The following is a 22,874-nucleotide window of genomic DNA, read 5'->3' as shown; positions in this document are numbered from 1 at the left end:
ATCATTCAGTGGAAATGTTTACCAGAAAATGGACTTACGTAATGGGAACAGGGTACTCTGCTGTGAGATGCTGTTAAGAGACACTCCATAGGGAGGTACGCTCTGGTTCAGATACAACAAGGAGTTGACAGCTATGACAATCACACCACCTACAACACACAACAATGGGACCCAAAATTAAAAGCAGGATAGAGAAATGTTTTCTTATACACACTTGAAGTAAAGGACTGATTTCTTTAGTTTTCTGTTTGCAACTCAAGTCACGGCAAAATTCTATGAAAACCTCATTAGCCACTCATTTTGAAACAAAGATTATGAAGTAATGCTGTTTCAAATCTAACCTCTTGGGGAGAAAATACCACATGCAAATATTAATATACATGTAAGTACATGTAATTCTAAAATTTCTACAACCAAGTTAACCAAGTATACCAATGGGTCTGGGTACAGCCAAAACTTGGCAGCAATCAAAGGGGAGACTACTGAGGGACCAGATGATGGGGTGCACTTTTTCCTGTAGGTTGAGGGAGATGGCTACAATGCTGCACGTGTCTGCCCTCACAGCTGTTCTCCTGCAAAATGCAGTAGGCATTAAACATATTTAATTTATTTGCATGTTTTTCTGCTTAATTTGAAATTTTCATATCATTCATAGAATCTGCCCATTGTAATGCTGTGAAATAATGAAGAACAAGAATAATACATTGGTTAGTCTTCAGTCAAGAAAGATAATCAGGCTCTCTTTTAAATCAAGCACTCACCCTGCCCATGTTTGCAAAGGTTCAAACAGAATAAATATGGTTGGCTCATAGTAGCCATGAAGGAACTGGAAGTCCTTGACATTGATAATCTTTTCATCAAAACTCCTTAAGTCAATAATGTAGGAAGAGAGAATGGGAGATTTACTGCAAAAAACAACAAACATTGTTCATTCTTTAGTTCTGAAGATCAAAGGATACTTACTGACCCCCCCCCCCCTTTTTTTTATATCAAAAGTAACTTCATGATAAGGTCTAGTTATTTAAGGAGGCATGTCTAGTTTCATGACACAATTACTTAGACATGCCAGAAAATAGTGTACTTTATATGTACCCAAAAAACTGAGAATGACATGATGAACATGCATTTTCTAGAGTCACTTTTCTATAAAGAAATTATAATGGGGAAAATTCCATCCATGAGTTACTTGATGAAAGAAGGACCTTTTTCCAAATACTAGTACCTAGTTCCTGCCATGTTGTCACCTTCTTCCACCATGACATCTCGTCTGAAGGGCAGAATTACCATATGAGAACCATAGACATGCATGGCTGCACACCGACCATCTGGGTCAACTCTTACCTCTGGGATATAGTAATTTGTGAAAAATCCACTCTATTGAAAAAAAAGTTATAAAGGTTCTCATATAGAAGTAAATATTCTTTTTTACTTGATTAAACATTCAGATGTTGGGTCGATAAAATATCACTAAATACAAATGGAACCCTATACATACATGTAAAAGGCAATTAACAATATAATTTTAAATGGTACTTAATGATATAATTTTAAATATTTCCAAGAGAAGATTTTCCATATTTAAAATTATTTTGATGGAACATGTATTATACTTTGTACAAATACTATGGATCAACTATCAAATGCACCTTTAGGGATGGCTCTTCAAAGTAATGTAACGAAGTAGTCTGTAAGTCGTGTGTTCCTGGGTCATATTCCACAACTGACAACTGAAAACACAAAGTTCATAATTAAAGATACATGTACTTATCCTCTCTGTATTTGTCTAAACAAACAAGCATAACAAAAATGGCATGTTAACAGTTTAAAACATTACATGTTTTGCTTTGTTATATTATCTATTAAATTCCCATTGAAATATCACAAGAGGCAAATAATCGTATACAATCCAACAAAACATTTTTTTTTCAGAATTTGAGAATGTGCCTTACCTTTGCATCACAGAAGCTCAGCAGCAGAGAATCTCGGAGAGCTCCAGGTAGCTTCACAAACTTCATGGACATGATGTTTCCAAACAAAGTGAACGTTGCGAGACACTCCATTTTTTGTTTCTGTTTGTAATCTGTAGAGTCAGAATTTAATATTAAAGTTGTATATATCTAACTGCATTTGAGAATGAAAGTTGCTATTCAAATATTCCTCTTTCAGTCAAAGTAAATATTTTACCTGGTTTCCTTGGTTCATCTTTCTCATTATTTTCATCCTATGAATAAAAAAAATGGAGTCACTAAGCCCTGAGATTTAAAAATCTTAATATTAAACAAATACATTTTTATCATATCCTTACACATCCCTTTATGTTAGTATGCAGCATAAGTCAGCTGACAGTAAAGAGAACAAAAAGTAAAAATCATTAAAATAAGATAAAAACATGATAAAAAAGAATTTCCCATGCTTGTAAGAGACAACTTTCACATTAACAAAAGTTATTTCCCTTTGCAGGGTCAATCTGGGGTTAATCAGAGTAACCCAGTTTTCCCTCAATAATATTACTATCTTTATAGGACAGTGTCATAAAAAATTAAATCTGTATGTTCATGTTCATTAGGTTTTCTTTTATGCCCCAAATTATGGCAATACAGGAATGGTACAAAATAGCCTAAAAGCACTTGAAGATTTAAAATATCAACAGGTAAGTAACAAAGGATATAGTAAAAAAAAATAGAAATATGTCCATAGGACATGAATGCCCCGCTGAGGGTATACTAGTTAAGCAACATGAAAATTTGTATTAGTGTATGAAATTTGATGAGAATATCTTGAATAGTTTCTTTAAAATTGAAATTGAAATCTAAAAAGTTGGATATAGATGATAAATTCTCACCAAATTATGTATAAGTGCATAAGCTTACATAATCTTAAATTGTTTCTTTATATTTAAGCAAAATGCAAATGTAAGAAAAATGAGGTCAAGGTCCCAGAAAAGTTCAAGGTCAAACATTTTTGATGCAGTTGAATAGTTCTCATAAATATGTACTGTAAGTTTTGGGGTATATGTCGATGGGGTGTATAGGTCGAAAGGCTCATTTTCAGCCGTAATTTTTTAAAAATCCTTAGATAGGATGAATTTGGAATATAGGACGAGCCTTTGTTTATCGATTTCTAGAATCTCTTACGTGGATACTACGTATCAGAATATGTAAACCTCTTTAACGTAACCCGTGATATTAACGTATTGAGAAAATAAACTAGTATTTTTATGAGTACAGTATTTTAATAGTGTTTTATGCAAACGTAGTTAAAACTTCCTTGAATTGTGATATAACGTATTTTCTCCAACTTACATGTTCAATGCCGTCGTAGTTTGACTCTGTCGTTAAACACATAAATACGGTAGTATAAAACAGCTATAATTAGGGAAATACCCGAAATCAAACAATTATCATTTCCATTTTAGAACATTCTTTTATTCCGACATTATTTACCAGGGTAAAAAATTAACTTCGATGACCGCCATTTTTATACTTTCTTGTCCAGGGATTTGCTAAAACACGCAAATGACTAATCATATTAACATGCGATAATTTTGCATGAGATGTTGTTGTAAAAAATAAATTTAATTGAGAGTACATTCGCAATTTAACAGTTATCAAGAATTTCACATTTTTGTTTGTTCAATGATGTATAGCACTAATACCCCTGTAACGGCACGTGGATCTTTAATCATGCCCCGCAGGTGTTTTAACCAACACAGGTGTTAACACCTTTGTGTACATAGTGTATATCCCTTTATCTGTCAGACAATTAAAATTCTATTAGAAGCCAATCTTTGTATAATTCAGTGTACCCCTTGGGTACCAGGAAACTATCATTTCTATCATTTAAAAAATATTTATTTTGTAAAACAAAAAAAAAAACAAAAACAAAAAAAAAACTGTGAATAAAAAAATAACATATCGTGAATAAATGAATTTATAACTTCCAAAAACGTATAATAGTATATTCAAGATAAGTTCGTTTTATTATAATTAATTAAGATATAAAACAAAATAGTTATTACTAGCGGTATATTTGGTAAATAAATTTAGGAATTTACTGGCAACAATTTACTTCACGCATTTTACATTTAAATAAATATCACAAGACAATGAACAAATATTTAGGCATACTATTTCAATTAATCGTTACAAATAAATGGTAAAAAAAGATTACAATTGCGATTGTGAAAATTCTTCCGTATTTTAAATTTTGATACGGCTGCGGTTTTCTTTTTAGTAAACGATTGCGACTTCCAACTTCACAAATGGACACAGCATGTTGTAAATATACTTTGAGACATTAATTACTACATGATATACCAGTAATAAGTTTTTTTGTACATCGACAGATATTTAATGGAACTTATTTTGTAAGAAATCAATGGAATAAATATTTAATTCTTTATTGTTTATTATTTTTTTCTCGGTAAAATAATTTTAAAAAATACTAAAATGGCACAGAATTGCTTTAAAATTGACGTTAATTTTACTGATTTGGAGGCATTTTTCGTAAACTTGAGCCTTAGATAGGTTGATTCATTAAATAGGATGACCCCAGCGGTTCCGAGAAAAAAAGTATCGTCTTATCTTCCAAAACTTACGGTATCAGCATATTAAGATTGATAAAAATATTTTGAATGGTTTATTTAAAACTGAGCTAAACACTAACTCAAAATAAATGAAGTTAAGGTCAAAGGAAAGGTCAAGGTAAAAAAATGCTGATGCATTTGAAAAGGTTACATAAGTATGTATTAGCATATGAAGTTTGATAAAAATATTATGAATGGTTTATTTAAAACTGAGTTAAACACAAATTGACAAAAGTGAGGTCAAGGTCAAAGGAAAGGTCAAGGTGAAAAAATATTGATGCAGTTGAATACCTCTCATCAGTATGTTTCAGCATATGAAGTTTGACACTAATTTAAGAAAAGTGAGGTCAAGGTCAAAGGAAAGGACAAGGTCAAAAATGTTGATGCAGTTGAATAGCTCTCATCAGTTTGTATCAGCATATGAAGTTTGTTAACACTATCTTGAATGCTTTTCTTTAAAATTGAGCTAAACACTTATTTAAGATCAAAAGCCTGAAAGGCTTCAATGACGTCGAAGAAGAAAAACAATTTCAAAAGATCATTTTGAATTTGAAGATAGCAATAAGTCAAGTGAGTGACTCAGGAGAAATAATAAAAAAAATAGTTTTAAACAAAATATCACAATTACAGTCTGGGGCCTTATGTCATGGTCCGAATGGAGCAGGGTTCGAATTGACCAGACACCGTCGAACATGTTTCATGCTAAATTCTTTTCAGTCAGTTGAAGAACTATGAAGGATTTCATAAATTTATATAATATTTTTTCTAATTGCCAATGTCAAAGCGTTGTATTAGTGATTGCATCTAAACTACAACCAAGACTGTTCTGTTACAATTACGATCGAGTTACGATCGGGCGTGGTATACGGTATACTGGGAAATGGAGGAAATAGAGAAATACAGTAATACTGGTCAACATCATCGGTTTTTAGGATAAAGTTGGTCAGAAGATTGTAAAAGTAAAGCTAAGATTTACAAATTCAATCTTTTCAGTCTTATAGTATTCGTGTTTATGTAATTTTGTAAATTATTTTACCGCCTGTTGGGTTGTTTGTGTTCCAAGGTTATCGTTCCAAAATGTTATTCATGTCATTCGACGCACCTTTCTGTAGAAATTCATCCGCAACAACCATCACGTTTTTATTGTGTGAAAATAAAACATAATATCGTTGTTTTGTAAAAGAATTAATTGTAGATACAATTGATGCAATTTCATTTTCAAGCTATAATTATTCATTGTGAGCGTTTTAAAAGAAATTGGTTTATAGCTATTGCTATTTTCTATTGCGGATGCATCCACTGACACATTCGGTCGCGTACATCCCTTGGCGATTTCACTTGGCCGATCGCTAGATGACGTTCGAGCTCCAAGAGCTCGACGTCATAAAAAGTGAGGTCAAGGTCAAAGGAAAGGTCAAGGTAATAAATATTGATGCAGTTGAATAGCTCTCATCAGTATGAATCAGCATATGAAGTTTGTTAAAAATATCTTGAATGGTTTCATTAAAAATGAAATAAACACTAATTTAAGAAAAGTGAGGTCAAGGTCAAAAGAAAGGTCAAGGTCAAAAAATGTTGATGCAGTTGAATAGCTTACATCAGTATGTATCAACATATGAAGTTTGATTACACTATCTTGAATGGTATCTTTAAAACTGAGCTAAACACTAATTTAAGAAAAGTAAGGTCAAGGTCAAAGGAAAGGTCAAGGTCCAAAAATGTTGATGCAGTTATATAGCTCTCATCAATATCTATCAGCATTTGAAGTTTGATAAAAATATCTTGGATAGTTTCTTTGAAACTGGGCTTTGAACAGAGCTAAACGCAAAGTGTGATGGAAGGACGGAAGATGGACATGACAAACACTATAAGCCCCGGCCATATTCATGGCGGGCATAAAAAATGAGTGTTACACCAACAAAGAGAGATAACTCTTAGGAATATGAAAGTCATCTATTACAAATGTAAATCATTTAATATGATTTTATACAAATTATATCCAATCACATTCTAGGTTCTAAATAGGTCCAGTACAATCACTACAGTTAACTACGTAGCATAAATTACCTACTAGCTTTCTTTAACTACAAAGAAGCTAAATAAAGCTATTATAAGTAAACAACACAAGCTACCTACGTAAACAACGCAAGCTACCTAGCTAAATGTAGTGATTCTACCAGACCTGCTAAATACATATTATCCATTATGAATGTATTTTTACCTCTGGATCTGGATTTAATCTGTACACATACAGCTTATTTACTGCTGCAATCACCAAATTTCTTTCTGATGTATTGAAAAAATTACAATACACACAATGCTCTATTCCAGTTGGGGGATGGGTCTGCTTAAATATGGAATACATTTTCCTGCCTGGAAAGAAAGTATGTAGATGTGGATGTAAGAGATATGTAAAATCAACAAAGAAAGAGAATCTATTCACCAATTCTTCTGCTGATTTAGCTCACAAACTTTAAATTTTCAGCTGTTAATTTTTCTGTAAAACATCAACAAATGCTTCTCTTTAAATTAAATACTAAATAGAACCTGGAGAAACTCACCGACTATTGATTCCTTAAATCATTAGATGTGATTCAAATATTGTAAATGATGAAAAGTTGAAACTAAACATAAAATTTTGTTTCTATTCTGAAATTTCTCTGCACGCTGTGCTTCCCGGGCGCCATACTTGTTGTTGAATGTTTTCGTATTTATCACACGGTAGTTCATATCTGCTCAAAAAGGAATATAATTTTACTATATATTTTTAAATTGCACTGCTTAAAAATTCAAATATTGCTATTGCACAAAGTATTCTTTGAAGGTTCGAAACTAAGGTATGGGAGCCTACTAACCAACTTGTTCGTATTTGTTTCTCTCTGTTTTGTTACACATATTATCCAGTATAATACAAAGTATTATACTCATAAAATTTATCAAAAACTTTTCATAATAATTTCTAGAGAGTGCATCTCCAAGATATAGCTTGAATGTTATATTCTTAACTATCTTTGCTAAATATATTGTATGCACGCCTTATAAAAAATCCAATATGGCAGCCTTGTGAAGAGAACATGTGCTTGGCGTTTTTAATTGCTGTATTTTATTAAAGATTGAGACATGTCATATCAAACAAGTCTATGAAAGGTTATAATATAAAACAGGTTAGTGCTTTTCAAACGCATTTTGTCATATATAGTGGTAATTTCATATTGTTTCAAAGAATTTGCATTAACCACCGATTGACCATATACATTAGAGTCAGACAACATACGATGTAGACTTATTGCACAGCTGCTTGTTTCATACAGTACGCTATTTTTGTACTATTCGTCTATACGTATACATAATAAAAAGCAATATAAATTAAATGATATTTACATGCTTGTGTTTTTGCAGTCATGGGCGAATTTAGGGTACACAGAGTCCGATTTTTTGAGTATCAACCTAAGGCTATTCAGTCCATTGTATATGGAAAAGAAGTAAATAAGGTTGCCTTATCAAGGTAAAAACGTTTGTCACTTGTGGTATCCCTCTTTTCTCTGTCTCTCAGAGTCTGAAAGAAAAAATAGATCCACCATTGGATCACAGGCCTTTAGATCACTTTAATCTATCTTACAATAATAATAATAATAATAATAATAATAATAATAAAGATATGGAACTCCTTACATAGGGTCCCCTATTTAAGGAGTTCCATAACTTTATCTCTTTTTCACACCCCAAAATTTTTGTAAGTCAGATTAAAGTGATCTTAAAGCCTTTGCATTGGATAAATAATTATTATATTCTATTGGTACAATTTCAAAATCAGAAAACAAACATGTTTCACAAAGGATAACAGACTTTATCATTTTCTTTGTGCTTATATAAAAGGAACAGAATCATTCTAAAGAGATGGTCTACAGAAAGTCAAAACCCTTTAAAAGCGTACATATTTTTATTTGTGTTATCCAACTGACATATAGAATAGAATTTCTGTATTTTGAATTCTAATTTGGAATTATATGTTTTTCACAATAATATAGGTCTGATGGTTGTATTGAAATATGGGATGTAGCCAATGACTGGTATCAAGCAAAGGTAGGTTTATGTCCCAGTTATATGTTTAGATATATTTTGATCAAGTAGTTTCTGTAAGTTAATAGAACTAACTGAAATACATGTATATGCAATGTATAAATCAGTGATAGTGCACAAAAACTTTGATATCTTAATGAATGTCAGACGTACCGATATCTTATCTTTTGAATATATCCTCTGATTTATTAATGTGAATTATTATTATGTATATTTGTAGATTATACCAGGAAGTGAATCTAAGTCTATAGAGACCTTGTGCTGGCAAGGAAAGAGACTGTACTCAGCAGGTCTGGATGGAGATGTGGTGGAATATGATCTCAAGAAACTAGAACCCAAGGTATCAGGACAAAAATTTCACTCAGATGATGTTTTTTTAATATATAAATGTTTCTTCAAACCAAACAGAAAATATGTGATTTAAGTTTTTTAAACACCATATGTTTCATTTTTTTAAAGTTGTCTTTCTGATGTTGTGTTTTTAGGCCACAGCTTCATCCAATGCTGGCCCAGTTTGGTGTTTGACCACAGACTCAAATGGAAAATTTCTGGCTGTGAGAATGATTAAATTTTTATTCATATCTGTAATCTAAAATTATTAATCATTTCCAATGTCGTTAACTTTCATCATTTCAATGCAAAAAAGAAAGGGACATATCTCTGAAAATATTTGTAATTGTATCATTATAATGCAGAATCTTATTTATGACAAACACTAAGTTTAACAGCTGTAAATTTCTCTGGCACCATTAAAAGGTATGGCACCTTTCCACCATACATGTATTTTTTTTCCTTAAAGAATGTGATCAAAAGTTTTGGTTTCACTGTGATGTTTTAATTCTTCTGTAGGCTGGTACAGAGGAGGGCTGCATTGTTTTATTTGACACAGATTACAACTCTCTACAATATTACAGATCTTTTGATAAACAGGAAGGTAAATTAAGCATTTCTGCCCTGAAGAGACCATAAATAAATAAAGATTTTCATGTACATGTACTCATGCTTATATTCTAGATGAGACAATTGTGTGTTTTGTTAAGAATCTGAAAAAAAATAAAAATTTCATTCATCAGAATTTCTTATTGGAAGGATAACTTGAATGGAAATGAAAAGAAAGCAAAAACATAAAGATGATTATTTCTCTATCCAAGTTCTTTGTTTAAAATTTATTATTAATTATATACTTCAAATATGCAGATTTCAGTTCTGTTATATATATACCAATCTTCATCTTTTCCCTCTCAGGTCGAATTTTATCCATTGCTTGGAACACCAGTCTAGAGGTGATTTTGACTGGAGGGGTGGATAATATGAGACTCTGGAGTGTAAAATCTGGTCATGCTGTTCAGAGAATGACTCTAGGGAGGGTGGAGAAAAACAAGGAGACTATTGTGTGGTGTGTGGCCATCCTTAGGTATGTTCATAAAAATTGTCCCTGAACATAAAGACTGCATAAAACTCTACTTCTTGCATTATTAGACAATGAGTTTGAGATCTAAATGCTTCTTTAGATGTCCACTCAAATCCATTGCAGTGTTTTCAAGTTAAGAATATGTGGTTTTGGTTTTCTTAATGTTGATTGCTGGTCAGCTTTTTTGTTTTTGTTTTCAAAAAGTAAATATACCAAATGTAGAAAAATATACTTTTTTCATTTGTAAAAAAAATTGCCCCTTTTAAAAAAAGATTTAAGAACAAAAGAAGCATTAATGATTATCGTAATGCATTACATGTTTTCACCTTTTTCATGAACAAAGATTGGCTAATATACAATGCATTTTTGAATATGGAAAATGTACTCTATTAAGCATGTACAATTATTGTTACAATTTCTGCTAAATATTGTACTACAATATTTAGCAGAAATTGACTTTTCAACAAGTTAAAATAAATTTGATTGAGTGCACATTTGAATGTGCTAGACATTCCAGACATTTAGTGATGTACTTGATTGAACAGAAAGGCACTAAAAAGAATACACCGCTAAATGTTTACGTTTACAGTAACCAATACACCTCATATTTTTAGTGATATGACTTTAGTCAGTGGAGACTCGAGAGGTAGAACTATCTTCTGGAATGGCAAACAAGGAACACAGATAAAGGTTCAGTTTCTTTTGTTTCTTTCAGTATTTAATACATGTAGTACCCACTCAGATTTATTAGAGACTTTTCATTGCATATAGACATTCAGTGCATAAATGACCAATAGGCAATGTTGCTGATGCACAGAAAATATTGCAACCAGTATAATGATAATTTGATTTATTAAAGAAAAATCTACATAGTATTTTAACAATATACATAATGGTTAGAACACGTAGTACATGTTTATTCATTTATTCTTTTTTTCTGTAGAGTTTTCAAAATCACCAAGCAGATGTCTTGTGTTTAGCAGTTCATGAGGTACAGTCTTGAACTTATTTTGTATTTTTTTATCTGTCAGAAAAATAAATTTAGATATAAATACATGTACATATCCATAAAATGTTTGATTTTTTTTCTTTAGTAAAGATTATAAATAACCTTTTAGTACTTGTCACAATCATTTATTTTGTTGAGATATTTATAAAAAATTATCTTTTCCATGCCAATGTTGTCCATTCTAAAATGTCATACATGTGAAAATAGTCAATGTATGCATATGTTTCAGAATGAAAAACAAGTATTCTCCTCAGGAGTGGATCCAAAAGTGGTGCAATTTCAGTACACCACCACCAGTCAGGAGAGTGACTGGAATATGTGGGTCAGAACCTCCGTGTGGTATCAACACACACACGACGTGAGGGCACTGGCCATCACAGGGAGGGATATAGTGTCTGGGGGTAGGTTCCTATACATGTATTCAATTCTTAGGATTGCAGTGGAAAAATCAGGACTTCCTTCTGAAATTGATTAGTGTTCTTCATGTACTTTGAACATTGTACACCTTTTACAGATGAATGTTATTTGAATCTTACTATTGACAATAGATCTACATTGTACATGTATGTGCTTTCTTACTGATTTAATTGTGATTTCTTAGGAGTAGATACAAATCTGCAGCTGAATCGACTTGGGAAGGAGAAAAATAAGCAAAAAATCCGAGCTATAACTATGGTAAATTATTTCTTGTACTGAATATCATAGTAAAAAACAAGTTGCATTTATTTTTCAAGTTAGATTGAGGGAATCTTTTAATGAACTGAAAAGAGATGAAGGAAAAAAATGTGAACTTTTGGACATATATTTTAAAAATGCTTATAAAGTTTAAACAGTAGATAATCTTCCTTGGCTGACTGAACTTTAAACTCCTTGTAATATGCATGTACATATAAACAATATGATCCACACATACATGATGCTTAAAATAATCATAAAGATATTTGAGATTAACATACATTGGTTGACAGCATCAGTTGGTGGGTGTGGCTAAAGACAGAAATGCCCTCCTGCTACAGTATCCTGATTATCTAGAGCTTTGGAGACTAGGAAACACTAGGAAAACTTCAGGTAAAGAACGTGTGCTGCTTGGCAGTCATAAACATGCATAGTGTACTGATTTCCTAAATATGCTTTTACAAAGGTTAAATGACCGTTTCTTAACTTGACATTGCATAGATAGCTCTCAGGTTTACAAGCCCTCTGTTCACTGATCTAAAATTTTACTTTAAAAGAAATGTAATTTAAAAGGCACCCAATTTCAACATACCTTGCTATACATATTTTAGAAGAAATGGTCTTGACAGGAACAGCCATTTATTTCAGTGAGAATATCTCCCTTATCAGATAGGCAATGAAATTATAGCAGCTAGTATACAATTTTGATTTAGTGTGCCGCAGGACACTTCCAAAAATGAAAAAAAAAATTACATGGTAATTAAAGTGTATTGTAATGTTTGAAGTGTCATATTGTATTATACATTTATGTATGTGTAAGTTTGAATCCCAGATTTATTGAAATACTACTATACAATGCTACAAAGCCATTAAATGATATTGGTTAAATCTAGATGCATCTTGTAGATAAAGATGGTGAAATGCTTCCAGAGGAAGTTTCCCCTCAGAAACTAATCCAGCTGAAAACTAAAGATGGACAACATATCTCCTGTAGTGCAATAAGTTCCAGGGCTAACTGGATGTCATACTCGGATATTGATGGAGTCAAACTGTACAAAATAGAGATGGTAAATACTCATTCTGTTGTCATCAAATGTCTTTGAAGATCTATTATCTTGTTATTATCTCACTGAGCATAAGCATATTAACTGTATATGTACATTTGTTAGACTTGAAATATACTTGAGTGAACTTTTGAGAGTTGTGAACTTCTTGCTAGTGCAGTGCAGGGGGTTTGAATGTATGTGAAATATTTTGTGTTTGAAGAAATATTTTTTTTTTTTTGGTAGGATGACTCAGAGTCAATCAGCCCTGCAGTCAGCATGAAGAAGATAAAGAAATCCCTTCCCCCTTTCTCTGCCCATCGCCTCGTTTTCACAGCTGATGAAAAGTTTTTAGTTATAGCCACATCATGTCAAAAAATTGTAGTTATCTCCCTGGAAGAAGATTCAGTGTCTATATACCACAGCTGGGAGGATTTCACAGGTATGAAGTTTTAAAGTTTAAATGTATAATTGAAATTTGTCAGCATATAATGTCCCATTATAATTGAAGGATTAATTTACAATGTGCTGCATTTATGATGTTTTGTACAAGGAGTAATCAATGTGTGACCTCTCTGACTTAATACATTTTCCTAAACAACCAATATTTAAAAACCTCTGTATGATCACTATGTGTTTACTTACATTATCAGAGGAGTCTATTCATCTACTAAGTGCGAGTCCAGACAGCAAGCTGGTGGCCGTGGCAGACCTGTCTTACAAAGTATCTGTGATAGGACTGGAGTCTAAAGAGGTAGATATTATAGAATTCATCTTTTTAATAAAACAAAATATGCTTAATTTTAGGGCTATTCTATTGTGAAAATGCGGTGGAAGTTACATGTAGGTAGCTGCAATAATGTAGCCCTCTCCAATTTTTTTTTTTGGGGGGGGGGGGGGGGGAGAGGCCTCTCCTGAAAACATCAGATAAAAATTATCGGAGAGGGTTACAATATTGCAGCTAGAAGTTAGACTGTTCATTAAGTTTCAGGAAATATAACTAGAAATTTTTTTTAAAAATTGCATTTCGAAATTCTTATTAAATTCAGGAATTTACTTATAACAGGTTGTATGCCAATTACCCAGTTATAGGTCAACAGTAACAGCTATGACCTTTACGTCAGACAGTGGGAAATTGATCACAGCACATGCAGACCAAAAGGTAACTGTACATAATTATTATACAATTGAGTCATTTGTATTTGCAATGGTTGTCTTCTGTCTCCCTTTCTTTCTGTCTGCCTAAGTGTTACGAAATTGTTTTTGGCTATAACTTTGGATCTCTCGACTGGTATGAACTCAATCTTTAGTAACTTATTGTCAAAGATTAATGACAACTGTAATCATGGCCCTTCTGTTACTGAAAAGATTTTCAACATTTTTTTTTAACTTTTATATTTTCATGTAAAAACTTTGATCCTGTAGTTTAAACCTTGATCATTTCTCAAACCTCAAGATCACTCTATGGAGGATTGGTGATACTGCTCACACTTTAAAAACTGTGACAAATTCTGCACCCAAATCTGAAAATTATTACAAATTCTAATATTTGGATTGTTTTCTGTACAGATTTACGAGTTTGACATCCATAAAAGGGAATATAGTGACTGGTGCCGAGAAGTGTGTAGCAGTTTCCCGGATGCTTGGACGCGGCGGCACCAAAAGATCTTCTGTATATCTACCTCACCACGTTACCCTGATAAGATATTCTTTTGTGACCTGGACAAGTTTTTCATCCTAGATAAAACTCAGGTAAATGAAGCCTCGATTCATATGTTACCCAAATTTCACAATTTTGTTTACTCTTGTGTGAATATTGTACATGTACAAGGATGAAGTCATAAATGAATGGGAGAAAATGGATTGTAACCTTTTCAAAAAATTCATTAAAAATGCAAAAATTGTTTTATTATTACAGCCGTTCCCAGACAGAAAAACAAAACCTTTTGACCTGGTGGCTAGACCAAATTCTTCAAAAGTGACGGCCTTTCATGTTTGTACAAGATTTCGTGTAAGTTTTGCAGAAGCTGTTAGATATTTTAGACTGTACTCTTGACTGTACAATTACTTTCTATTAATATTCTAAAATTTCCGATGCTTTTGCAGTACCTAATTCATATGGACTTTGTCAAAGATGATTGGGTGGTCATGGTGGAAAGGACTAAATTAGCCATGATGGAATCACTTCCAATGGCTCTACAACAGAAAAAGTTCGGAACCTGAGGAGAGTTCAAATGATAAGTTAATGAGTTGAAATTCAATCAGCAAGAGAACCTGGAGCCAGTGAAAAAATGTGATATGATGCTTATGACCAGAATTCTTCTTAAAATTTGTGAAAGATGCATAAAGACATACCATAAGAAATGCAATCATTGGCACATCTAGAGTTGAATATGATAGATATCTCATTAAAAAAAAAAACCTGCCAGATGTTGATTATCACTTGTGAGAAATCACAGAGAGCAGATAAATTGTTTTCTGTAGGACAAAAATTCTACATGAGATTCAGGGCTGAATGGCCAACTGTTTTATGGAATTTCTCATGTACATGTTTAGACTGCATGCAGTCTTGTTGTTATGAATGCTTTTTTACATATAATGTTATGTAGAGTTCAAGAAACAAGTTCAAGAAATAGCTGATTAATAAAAATACATGTATGTACTGTATATTTACATGTATAAATATGTTTTAGTTTTAATCAGTCTTTTTAAAATCAAATTATATTCTACAAAGAATGCTAGTATGATGCTTAGGCAGCTTTATATCAAAATCATGCACATGCAGTGATGTTTGGATGTTCCTCCTTTGTTAAAAATATTTTTTGTTTTACAAAATTGCAAATTGGGGATTAAATCTATTTATGTTACATACTCTCCCAGTCTTTGTCTTCAATTTATCAAGTTATTTGTTCAATTTTCATTTTTTATTATCAGTTTTGAGAAATTGACTGACAGGGATTTTCTACATGTACATTTGTTGTGGATATATATATATATATAAAAAAGTATTTTTTTTGGTCATCTGTCTATCATAAGCAACAATTGTACATATATATAATTTGATGACTACATTCATACATACATTCATGTATATATCAAACAGAGAGCTACATACATTGTTCAGAAAATATAATGTAGTCATTGATGTGCATCATTCAGATGAAATAAAATCTAAGAATTTGTGAGTTGCGGGGGGGGGGGGGGGGGGGGGGGGTCATAAAATCAATAATATTCCACAATTCAAGAGAATGTCAGTATTCAATCATCCAGATTTGGGCCTTATAGTTCAAACTATCAGTGTCGAGCAGCTTTTTGAAACAAATTTTGGTGAAGTGAAAATTGAAATGGGACCACCTGATGTTCACATTCTATTGATGATAACAGATGAGAAAATCTGGGTTTATTCCTTCACTGTTTATGTTAATTATCACATGTTTTACGTCGTTTATCATATTCATACTCGCACAAAATCTGACAATTTTATGGTGATTTATTTTTTATGTAAATACTGAATATTAAGGTTCATCGTACCTACATGTATGTTGATTTATATAAAATCTACTTCAATGCCAACGATTTTCCAAAAAATAATATAATTTATTATCAAAATGTATCAAATGCATACCATTTCAGTATATAACTTGCTGGGCAAAATTTTGACAGATATGGTTCTTTTATTTGACAATATTATATAGGAATAATAATCATTTATCCCAGTTAAGAGTTATCTCTCTTTTCAGAGGGTCAATGAACCTTTAAGTTCATCATTATTCTATTACCATAATTCCAGTATACTATATTCTTATTTACTCTTTTGGTATCGCTTTTTTTTGTCATGAAGGGTATATGTTAATTATGGGTAGTGGTAGTTAAGTCAATGGCGGATCCAGAATTCTTGAAAAAAAAAAGGGGGCAGGGGGCAAAGCGCTGAAAGCTCTCAGGTTTTAGATTTTTAAAAAAATTTAACAGTTTTTCGACTTATCTTAGCTATTTTTGGTTTAATTAATTCAATACCCCCCCCCCCCCAACATTTATGAATCTTTAAGTATATTTCTGCGTACAAAATGGGGAGGGGGGCACCCTGTCCCCTCTAAATCCGTCAGTTTAAGTGGTATATTTTCCAAACATTTCGATCCCTTATGAGGAGATGCACAATAATATGAATTATTCAAGACGAATACTGATTTCAAGAGTTTGTCATGGAGATCGCTTATTTTTATTATTATTTTTTTTAAGAAAAAAAGAAACCCTTGATATAATTCTAAAAGTTTAATTTTCGCTATATAGTTACGTGTATCGTAAATTCACAAAATTGGGTCAAAATGTTAGTAAAGCAAGCCTTATTGTAAAGAATGTACATTGTAGATAACAGAGATAATGGACACCATGATTGCACGGGAGACATTTCTCGTTGTATTCTTTTTTCTCATCTTCAACATTCTAAAGGAAGGGCACTGTGAGATGACAGCGAGAGAAGTACATGAAGAAGTTCTTGAGCTTCGACAGCTCATCAGCAAGCTGAGCAAAACTGTTCATTCTCAGAATAATCGAATTACCTATCTTCAAAACGCTTTCCGAAAACAGCGAATAGATTGTCAAAGAACTCTTTATACACAAGAGACAAAGGTTTTTGATTCCAGTGTGGTTGTAAGCGACAATCTCGTTCCAACACAAGAGAACGTTTCATCTCTTAGTAATTTGAATGCTGTGCAAGGAATTAAGACCAACGAAAATCGTCCAATCGTTGAAAGTGCTAAACCTATTGCAGCTCGTCCTTCTGTTATTCGAAAGGGTAAATATTAAGGCCATCTTTAAAATAATGTTTGCTTGCCCTCTCCCAACTCAGGGTAAAAAAAAAAAATGGTTCGGTAGGTAGGTGTCGAAAATTTTCCCCCAGAAAATTTCAAAATACACGTTTACAGGAAAAAAATATCATTTCCTGGAGGTTAAAAAAAGTTTTGAATCGGGTTACTTTTAGCCAGTCGGTCGGGAGAGGCAAATAAACATTTTTTTTAAAGATGGCATTAACAAACTGCATTTGGTAATTACAGTTGAACTTTGATATCTCAGACTAGAGGACTAGAGAATTTACGGAAAAACAGGAATACATGTATGCCAAAGATCTCTAGTTTCTGGTCCCGTCTTTATCATTAATTTAAGACTCCACTTCCACTCTCCTGAATCTTTGATAATTTCAAGAAACTTTTCAGTTCCATCATATCCATTGGGTTCAAAATATGTAGCAATGTATTTAACTTTCCTACATTTTTTGCCCCTTCTTTTAAACAATGCAGATGTAGTGTCAAATTCAAATCTATTGATGATACCAATTTTATCCCTGTTCATCCAATTGCTTTTTTTTTAGGTTTATTAGTGTAGGGAGATTTTGGTACCAATATTAAGGCATCTTAAATGTCGACTTTAATTTTTCATTTTATAGTCACGTAATTCCAATATTAAGGAATGCGGATAAAGGTTTGATTCAATGATGCGATAACGATGACGCGATGGTGTGATAGCTCAATTACCATGAAAAGATGGCGATAATGCTATGACGATGGTGCAATGACACGGTAAGTGCGACGACGCAATGATACATTAGTGATAACGCGGATGATAATGATGATGGTGCGATGACGATGAGGCGATACTCGCTATCAGTTCATCCTCCCATCGCAGAATTGTCATAGCATTATAGTGTCATCACGTTGAATACGTAGTTTTCTATTGCACCATCGCCGTTTGGGTCGATGACGCGATCATGCAAAGATGGTGTTGATGCAATGACGATGAGCGATAGCGCAATGACACTGGTGCAATGGCACGATGACCCAATAAAACGACGGCGATGACAATTACGCGATGTTCATTATCGCTCTACGGTCTTCATATTCATCATTGCGCTATCGCACCGTCGCGTCATCGTCATTATCATCGTGTCTTTGCGCCATCGACCCAATAGTCGATGATATGGACAGGGATGGGGTCAATTACATAGGAAAGCAATTAATTAAATTACAATTACTTGCCCAAAACTTTCAGTTAAATTACCACTACAAGGATTTTGAATGTAAATGATTAAACAACAATTACATATGTACTTTGCAAATGTAATTAATTAAATTACAATATTAAATTACATTTTAAGAAGACGTTTAAATAAATTGCTAAGATCGAATGTTCTTTTATATTCATATCAGATTCAGTTACAACTGTTACATTTTTTATTTACATGTTCATGAAATTATCAATTATTGTGTCCCCTAACCTACATTTATCAGGTTTGAAGATTTTCCTGTCACATTGAAGACACTTTCTACTGGAGCATTTGTGACAGGAATAAATAGATACTGACTAGTAGCAGGTTTACTCATATTTATACCATATGATGCGATTGTACAACTATAACAAAGCAAAATGTAATAAACTGAGATTATTACATTTTGCATCGAGGTGAATGCAGAATGTAATAACGCGAAGTGTAATACAATGTAACACATTTTTGGGATAATTATATTCTGCGTTGACCTCGATGCAAAGTGTAATAACGCAAAATGTAAAAACATACTTTTTGGAGTTTTTATATGTAATATCGAAGAATCTAATTATCACTTTTAATGTTCACAAATATTTTTTATTGAGAAAGTGGATAACAGTAGATTGCAATCAATTAAATTTTCTTTATAAATCTTTGAGTACTTCAAAATATTTCTAAATTTCCTGCCGGTAAACGTTTTACATTGTTCCAGAGGCGAAGTTTATTAAAACAAAATATCATTAGCCTTGTTAGTTGCCATAACAAAATGATAACCATATTTTTGAACTTTTGGTAGTTTTCTTGTTTGAGTTCTTCTTATACCACAAAATATTCTTATATTTAATCGAATGGGGTTTGATTTTATTTACAGCATACATGTACGTTATGATAAATATTGCATGTAATTGAGTGTAACATTGAAAAATTTCACCCCAAGAAAACCATTGTCAACCGAGGCGCAGCCGAGGTTGACAATGGTTTTCGAGGGTTGAAAATTTTTAATGTTACACTCAACTACATGCAATACATGTATTTATAATATTATACTGAATGTTTTATACAAATACATTGTGAACCGTGCGCGCATAAATTCTGCGCAGTCACTATTTTTTGGAATATCACCCGTCGTCAAGCATTGTTGACTGTTGCTACGCTGGAGGGTGGCTTCATCATTCAGCGGGTAATAGTGTTTTTAAACAAATGTTTCTCGACGAATCAGATTCAACTAATCTACATGAAAGTATAATAATATTACATTCTGCGTTGATTTCAACGCAAAATATACTAATCCCAGTTAATTACATTTTGCGTCGTTATTACATTTTGCGATGTAATAATAAACAATGCCATGACAATGTTGCGATGGCACAATGAAGCGATAGCGCAATGACCTGGTGGTAAGGTATCAATAGTGAGTACTAGTATCGCTTCATCGTCATCGTACCATTGCGCTATCGCTTCATAGTGCCATCACACCATCGTCATCGCATAAGACCGAAAACAGTAAACAAATGCAATACTTGTAGTATCGTTTTTGATAACTAACCTGAAAAAAAAAACTTTGAAAAGAATAAGTAAAATTAAAAAATTAAGAAAAAAATCTAATTCCGTGGGGTGGGGTGGGTGGGTTATGTCCCAACTTTTTCCACTCCATGGGACGATTTAAATATGCTGCAGTAATATTAAAGGTGTTATTTGAAAAAAGAAATGCGTGGTGGTGGTGGTGTGGGGGGGGGGGGGGTACGTGTCTGATAAAAATTACATTTAAAAATAGAAAACATTTTTAAACTGTAAAACGTGTTTCATTTTTGAATACTACAGAACGACTTTTGATACCGATAACTCAACCACCCCATCCAACTCCAGCACACAGGACTATAGCATTCTACGCTTATTTCTCCTCTGATGTTTCACACACAGGACAGGGACAAATTCTAAAATTCGATGTTGTTAAAACCAACGCTGGAAACGCGTACCATAAAAGCTCTGGAGTTTTCATCGCCCCTGAGTCGGGATACTACGCTTTTAGTTGGACCAGTAGAATAAAGCATTATGGAGGCACTGGGGAGGATCACGCTTTGGAACTGGTTGTTAATAGTGATATCTACGGGAGTATTTACATGAAGTCTCTCACTGGCGAGGATGGACAGGCGACTGGTGTAGCCATTGCGCATGTCAACCAGGGTGATGACGTCTATATTCAAACACATTCCCGGGATCCTGGTTCTGGTGCTATTCGTAGTGATTTGTATGGCAGATCGTCATTCTCAGGTTGGAAGTTGTACTAAAAACATCTGTATGACAAAGATCGATTTCAACTCTTAATCTCAACATACACACCTGGTTTCGTATATATTTTAAAACGATAAATGCAGTTTGAGTTTTGACATGAACACAATAAAATGTTGAAAAACCTATTCCACTGCAATGTTTTAAGACGAGTTTCACTTGCATAGACGTTCCGAGTTAAAAGTTTGAAACGTTGAAGAAAAGTTTGTTTTCCCTATACAAAAAGAAACAAACATCTTCTCGCATAAAAATGGATGGATCCTATACTATAAAAATCATATCATGTCGCATAAAATAAATTTAACTTCCGTAACTTCTTTGTTTTAAATTACACACAAATCAAGCCTAACTGACAATGAACTGGAACTGGAAGAGACCATAAATCTTCATGTGATCAATTCTAATTAGATCATTACTTTTTCGACGTAACAAAATGAATTAGACAATTATTGTCTCTCTTAAAAATTTACTTATAACTTTTGATTATAACGTCTTCTATGATTTCTACTGTACAATCTGATTAAAATCAAATTTTAGGAATATGAAAATTCTCATTTGTTGCACTTTTAGTAATTCTAGTAACATTATTATTGAAAACAAAATGGTCACAGTGGTAATACTCTTCTTTGACCAATGTTTAAAATAAACCCATTCTAAATAGTTTTAATGTACTAGTAATTTTGACGTTGTTTCTTTATTCTATAATACTGTGAAGAACAGACATAGTCAAAATTACATATTTGTTTCAAAGCAAAACAATGGACCTTTCTAGACTGTTAAGACAAGATGCAATTCTATGTAAAGATATAGATTTGGTGTTGCCTTTTATGTAAAACTTAATACAATATTTTCACAAGAGAGAAACTTATAAACGCATATTCCTAAATATTATTTTGATACTTTCGGAACATGACCATTAAACAAAATTTTAAAAATCTGCAATTTTTAGTTTTCATGGTAAACAATATATGATGAATTCTGCTTCACCTAAATGAAATGACAATCTGTTCTCGACTAACCACAGATCCTTTGATCCGCTCACATAGATCGCTACACAAGGATCTGATCCTTGTGTAGCGATCTATGTGAGCAGATCTAATCAGATTGTTCTATTGTATGACTTTATTTTCGCTGAAAATTAACTTACGTAAAGATCCACTTCAACGATTTTTCCACGAAATTTTAATTTTATTCCAGATTCGTGGGAGATTTTATAAAATAATGTTTTGCTATTCAACCAAAAAACAACAGGCCAATTTGAAGTTTATTTTAATAATAATACATCTTGTTTATAAGCATTTATAACTTCCATAACATTGCCTTATGACCACGGATACTAGTATATAGAAATTGTTGTAACATGTTAACGATTCCAGATTTGTAGATAATTCTTTTTCCAAGTGCATTGATATGTCCTTTAGAGAATTGTATTTTGCAATCGGCAAGTTGAAATTTTTTTTTGCTTCATGTTATATACCCTGAATCGGTCCTTTTATCGTAGAATGATCGTGAAGATTTTCTTGTCCTTTTTCTGTTAAACAAGCACAGTCACAAAGCCTGCATGCTCAGGGCATTGAATTATACTTCATAAGTTATAATGTAGGCGAAAACAAGTGTACGTTTGAACACCCATACCACTAAATCTGACCTATCCCCTTCCTCCGGGCTAAGTTATTCTAGTAAGGCCAAAATAAAAATACCTTTGTTTCCCCTAACGCGACCGACCCAATTAAATCCCGCCGACT

General features: G+C 32.7%; 3 protein-coding genes across 3 annotated transcripts in view; 2 read left to right on the top strand and 1 right to left on the bottom strand.

Annotated features, from left to right (window-relative positions):
• The window catches only part of LOC133197773 (cleavage and polyadenylation specificity factor subunit 1-like), a 29,056-nt gene extending 21,769 nt beyond the window's left edge, over positions 1–7,287 (bottom strand). The window contains exons 1-9 of the mRNA XM_061333978.1: positions 7,147–7,287; positions 6,807–6,958; positions 2,185–2,221; positions 1,950–2,080; positions 1,647–1,727; positions 1,223–1,374; positions 762–905; positions 433–572; positions 39–149 (exon numbers count right to left, since the gene is read on the bottom strand). Of these exons, the coding sequence (XP_061189962.1) occupies positions 39–149; positions 433–572; positions 762–905; positions 1,223–1,374; positions 1,647–1,727; positions 1,950–2,080; positions 2,185–2,221; positions 6,807–6,950 (940 nt within the window). The 5' untranslated portion in view covers positions 6,951–6,958; positions 7,147–7,287. The remainder of the gene's footprint in view (positions 1–38; positions 150–432; positions 573–761; positions 906–1,222; positions 1,375–1,646; positions 1,728–1,949; positions 2,081–2,184; positions 2,222–6,806; positions 6,959–7,146) is intronic.
• A 344-nt stretch (positions 7,288–7,631) lies between these two features.
• Positions 7,632–15,677, top strand: LOC133196765 (U3 small nucleolar RNA-associated protein 4 homolog). The gene is made up of 19 exons (XM_061332625.1): positions 7,632–7,749; positions 7,985–8,090; positions 8,614–8,668; positions 8,886–9,005; positions 9,151–9,219; positions 9,515–9,599; positions 9,911–10,079; positions 10,691–10,766; positions 11,020–11,067; positions 11,315–11,486; positions 11,687–11,760; positions 12,054–12,153; positions 12,667–12,827; positions 13,050–13,245; positions 13,457–13,557; positions 13,870–13,965; positions 14,373–14,555; positions 14,722–14,814; positions 14,910–15,677. The coding sequence occupies exons 2-19, from the start codon at positions 7,987–7,989 to the stop codon at positions 15,024–15,026; spliced, it is 2,019 nt and encodes a 672-aa protein (XP_061188609.1). The 5' UTR covers positions 7,632–7,749; positions 7,985–7,986; the 3' UTR covers positions 15,027–15,677.
• A 1,512-nt stretch (positions 15,678–17,189) lies between these two features.
• On the top strand, positions 17,190–21,140 carry LOC133197072 (uncharacterized). The gene is made up of 2 exons (XM_061332911.1): positions 17,190–17,595; positions 20,662–21,140. Exons 1-2 carry the CDS (start codon positions 17,190–17,192, stop codon positions 21,126–21,128), a joined length of 873 nt encoding a protein of 290 aa, XP_061188895.1. The 3' UTR covers positions 21,129–21,140.
• Positions 21,141–22,874: the final 1,734 nt, after the last annotated feature.

This window comes from Saccostrea echinata, unplaced genomic scaffold (assembly GCF_033153115.1).
Source record: "Saccostrea echinata isolate AGI-Se365-2 ecotype Australia unplaced genomic scaffold, CSIRO_AGI_Sech_v1 ptg000030l, whole genome shotgun sequence".
Taxonomy (NCBI): domain Eukaryota; kingdom Metazoa; phylum Mollusca; class Bivalvia; order Ostreida; family Ostreidae; genus Saccostrea; species Saccostrea echinata.
The sequence above is the reverse complement of the archived record's forward strand: the minus strand, read 5'-3'. Positions and strand labels throughout refer to the sequence as shown.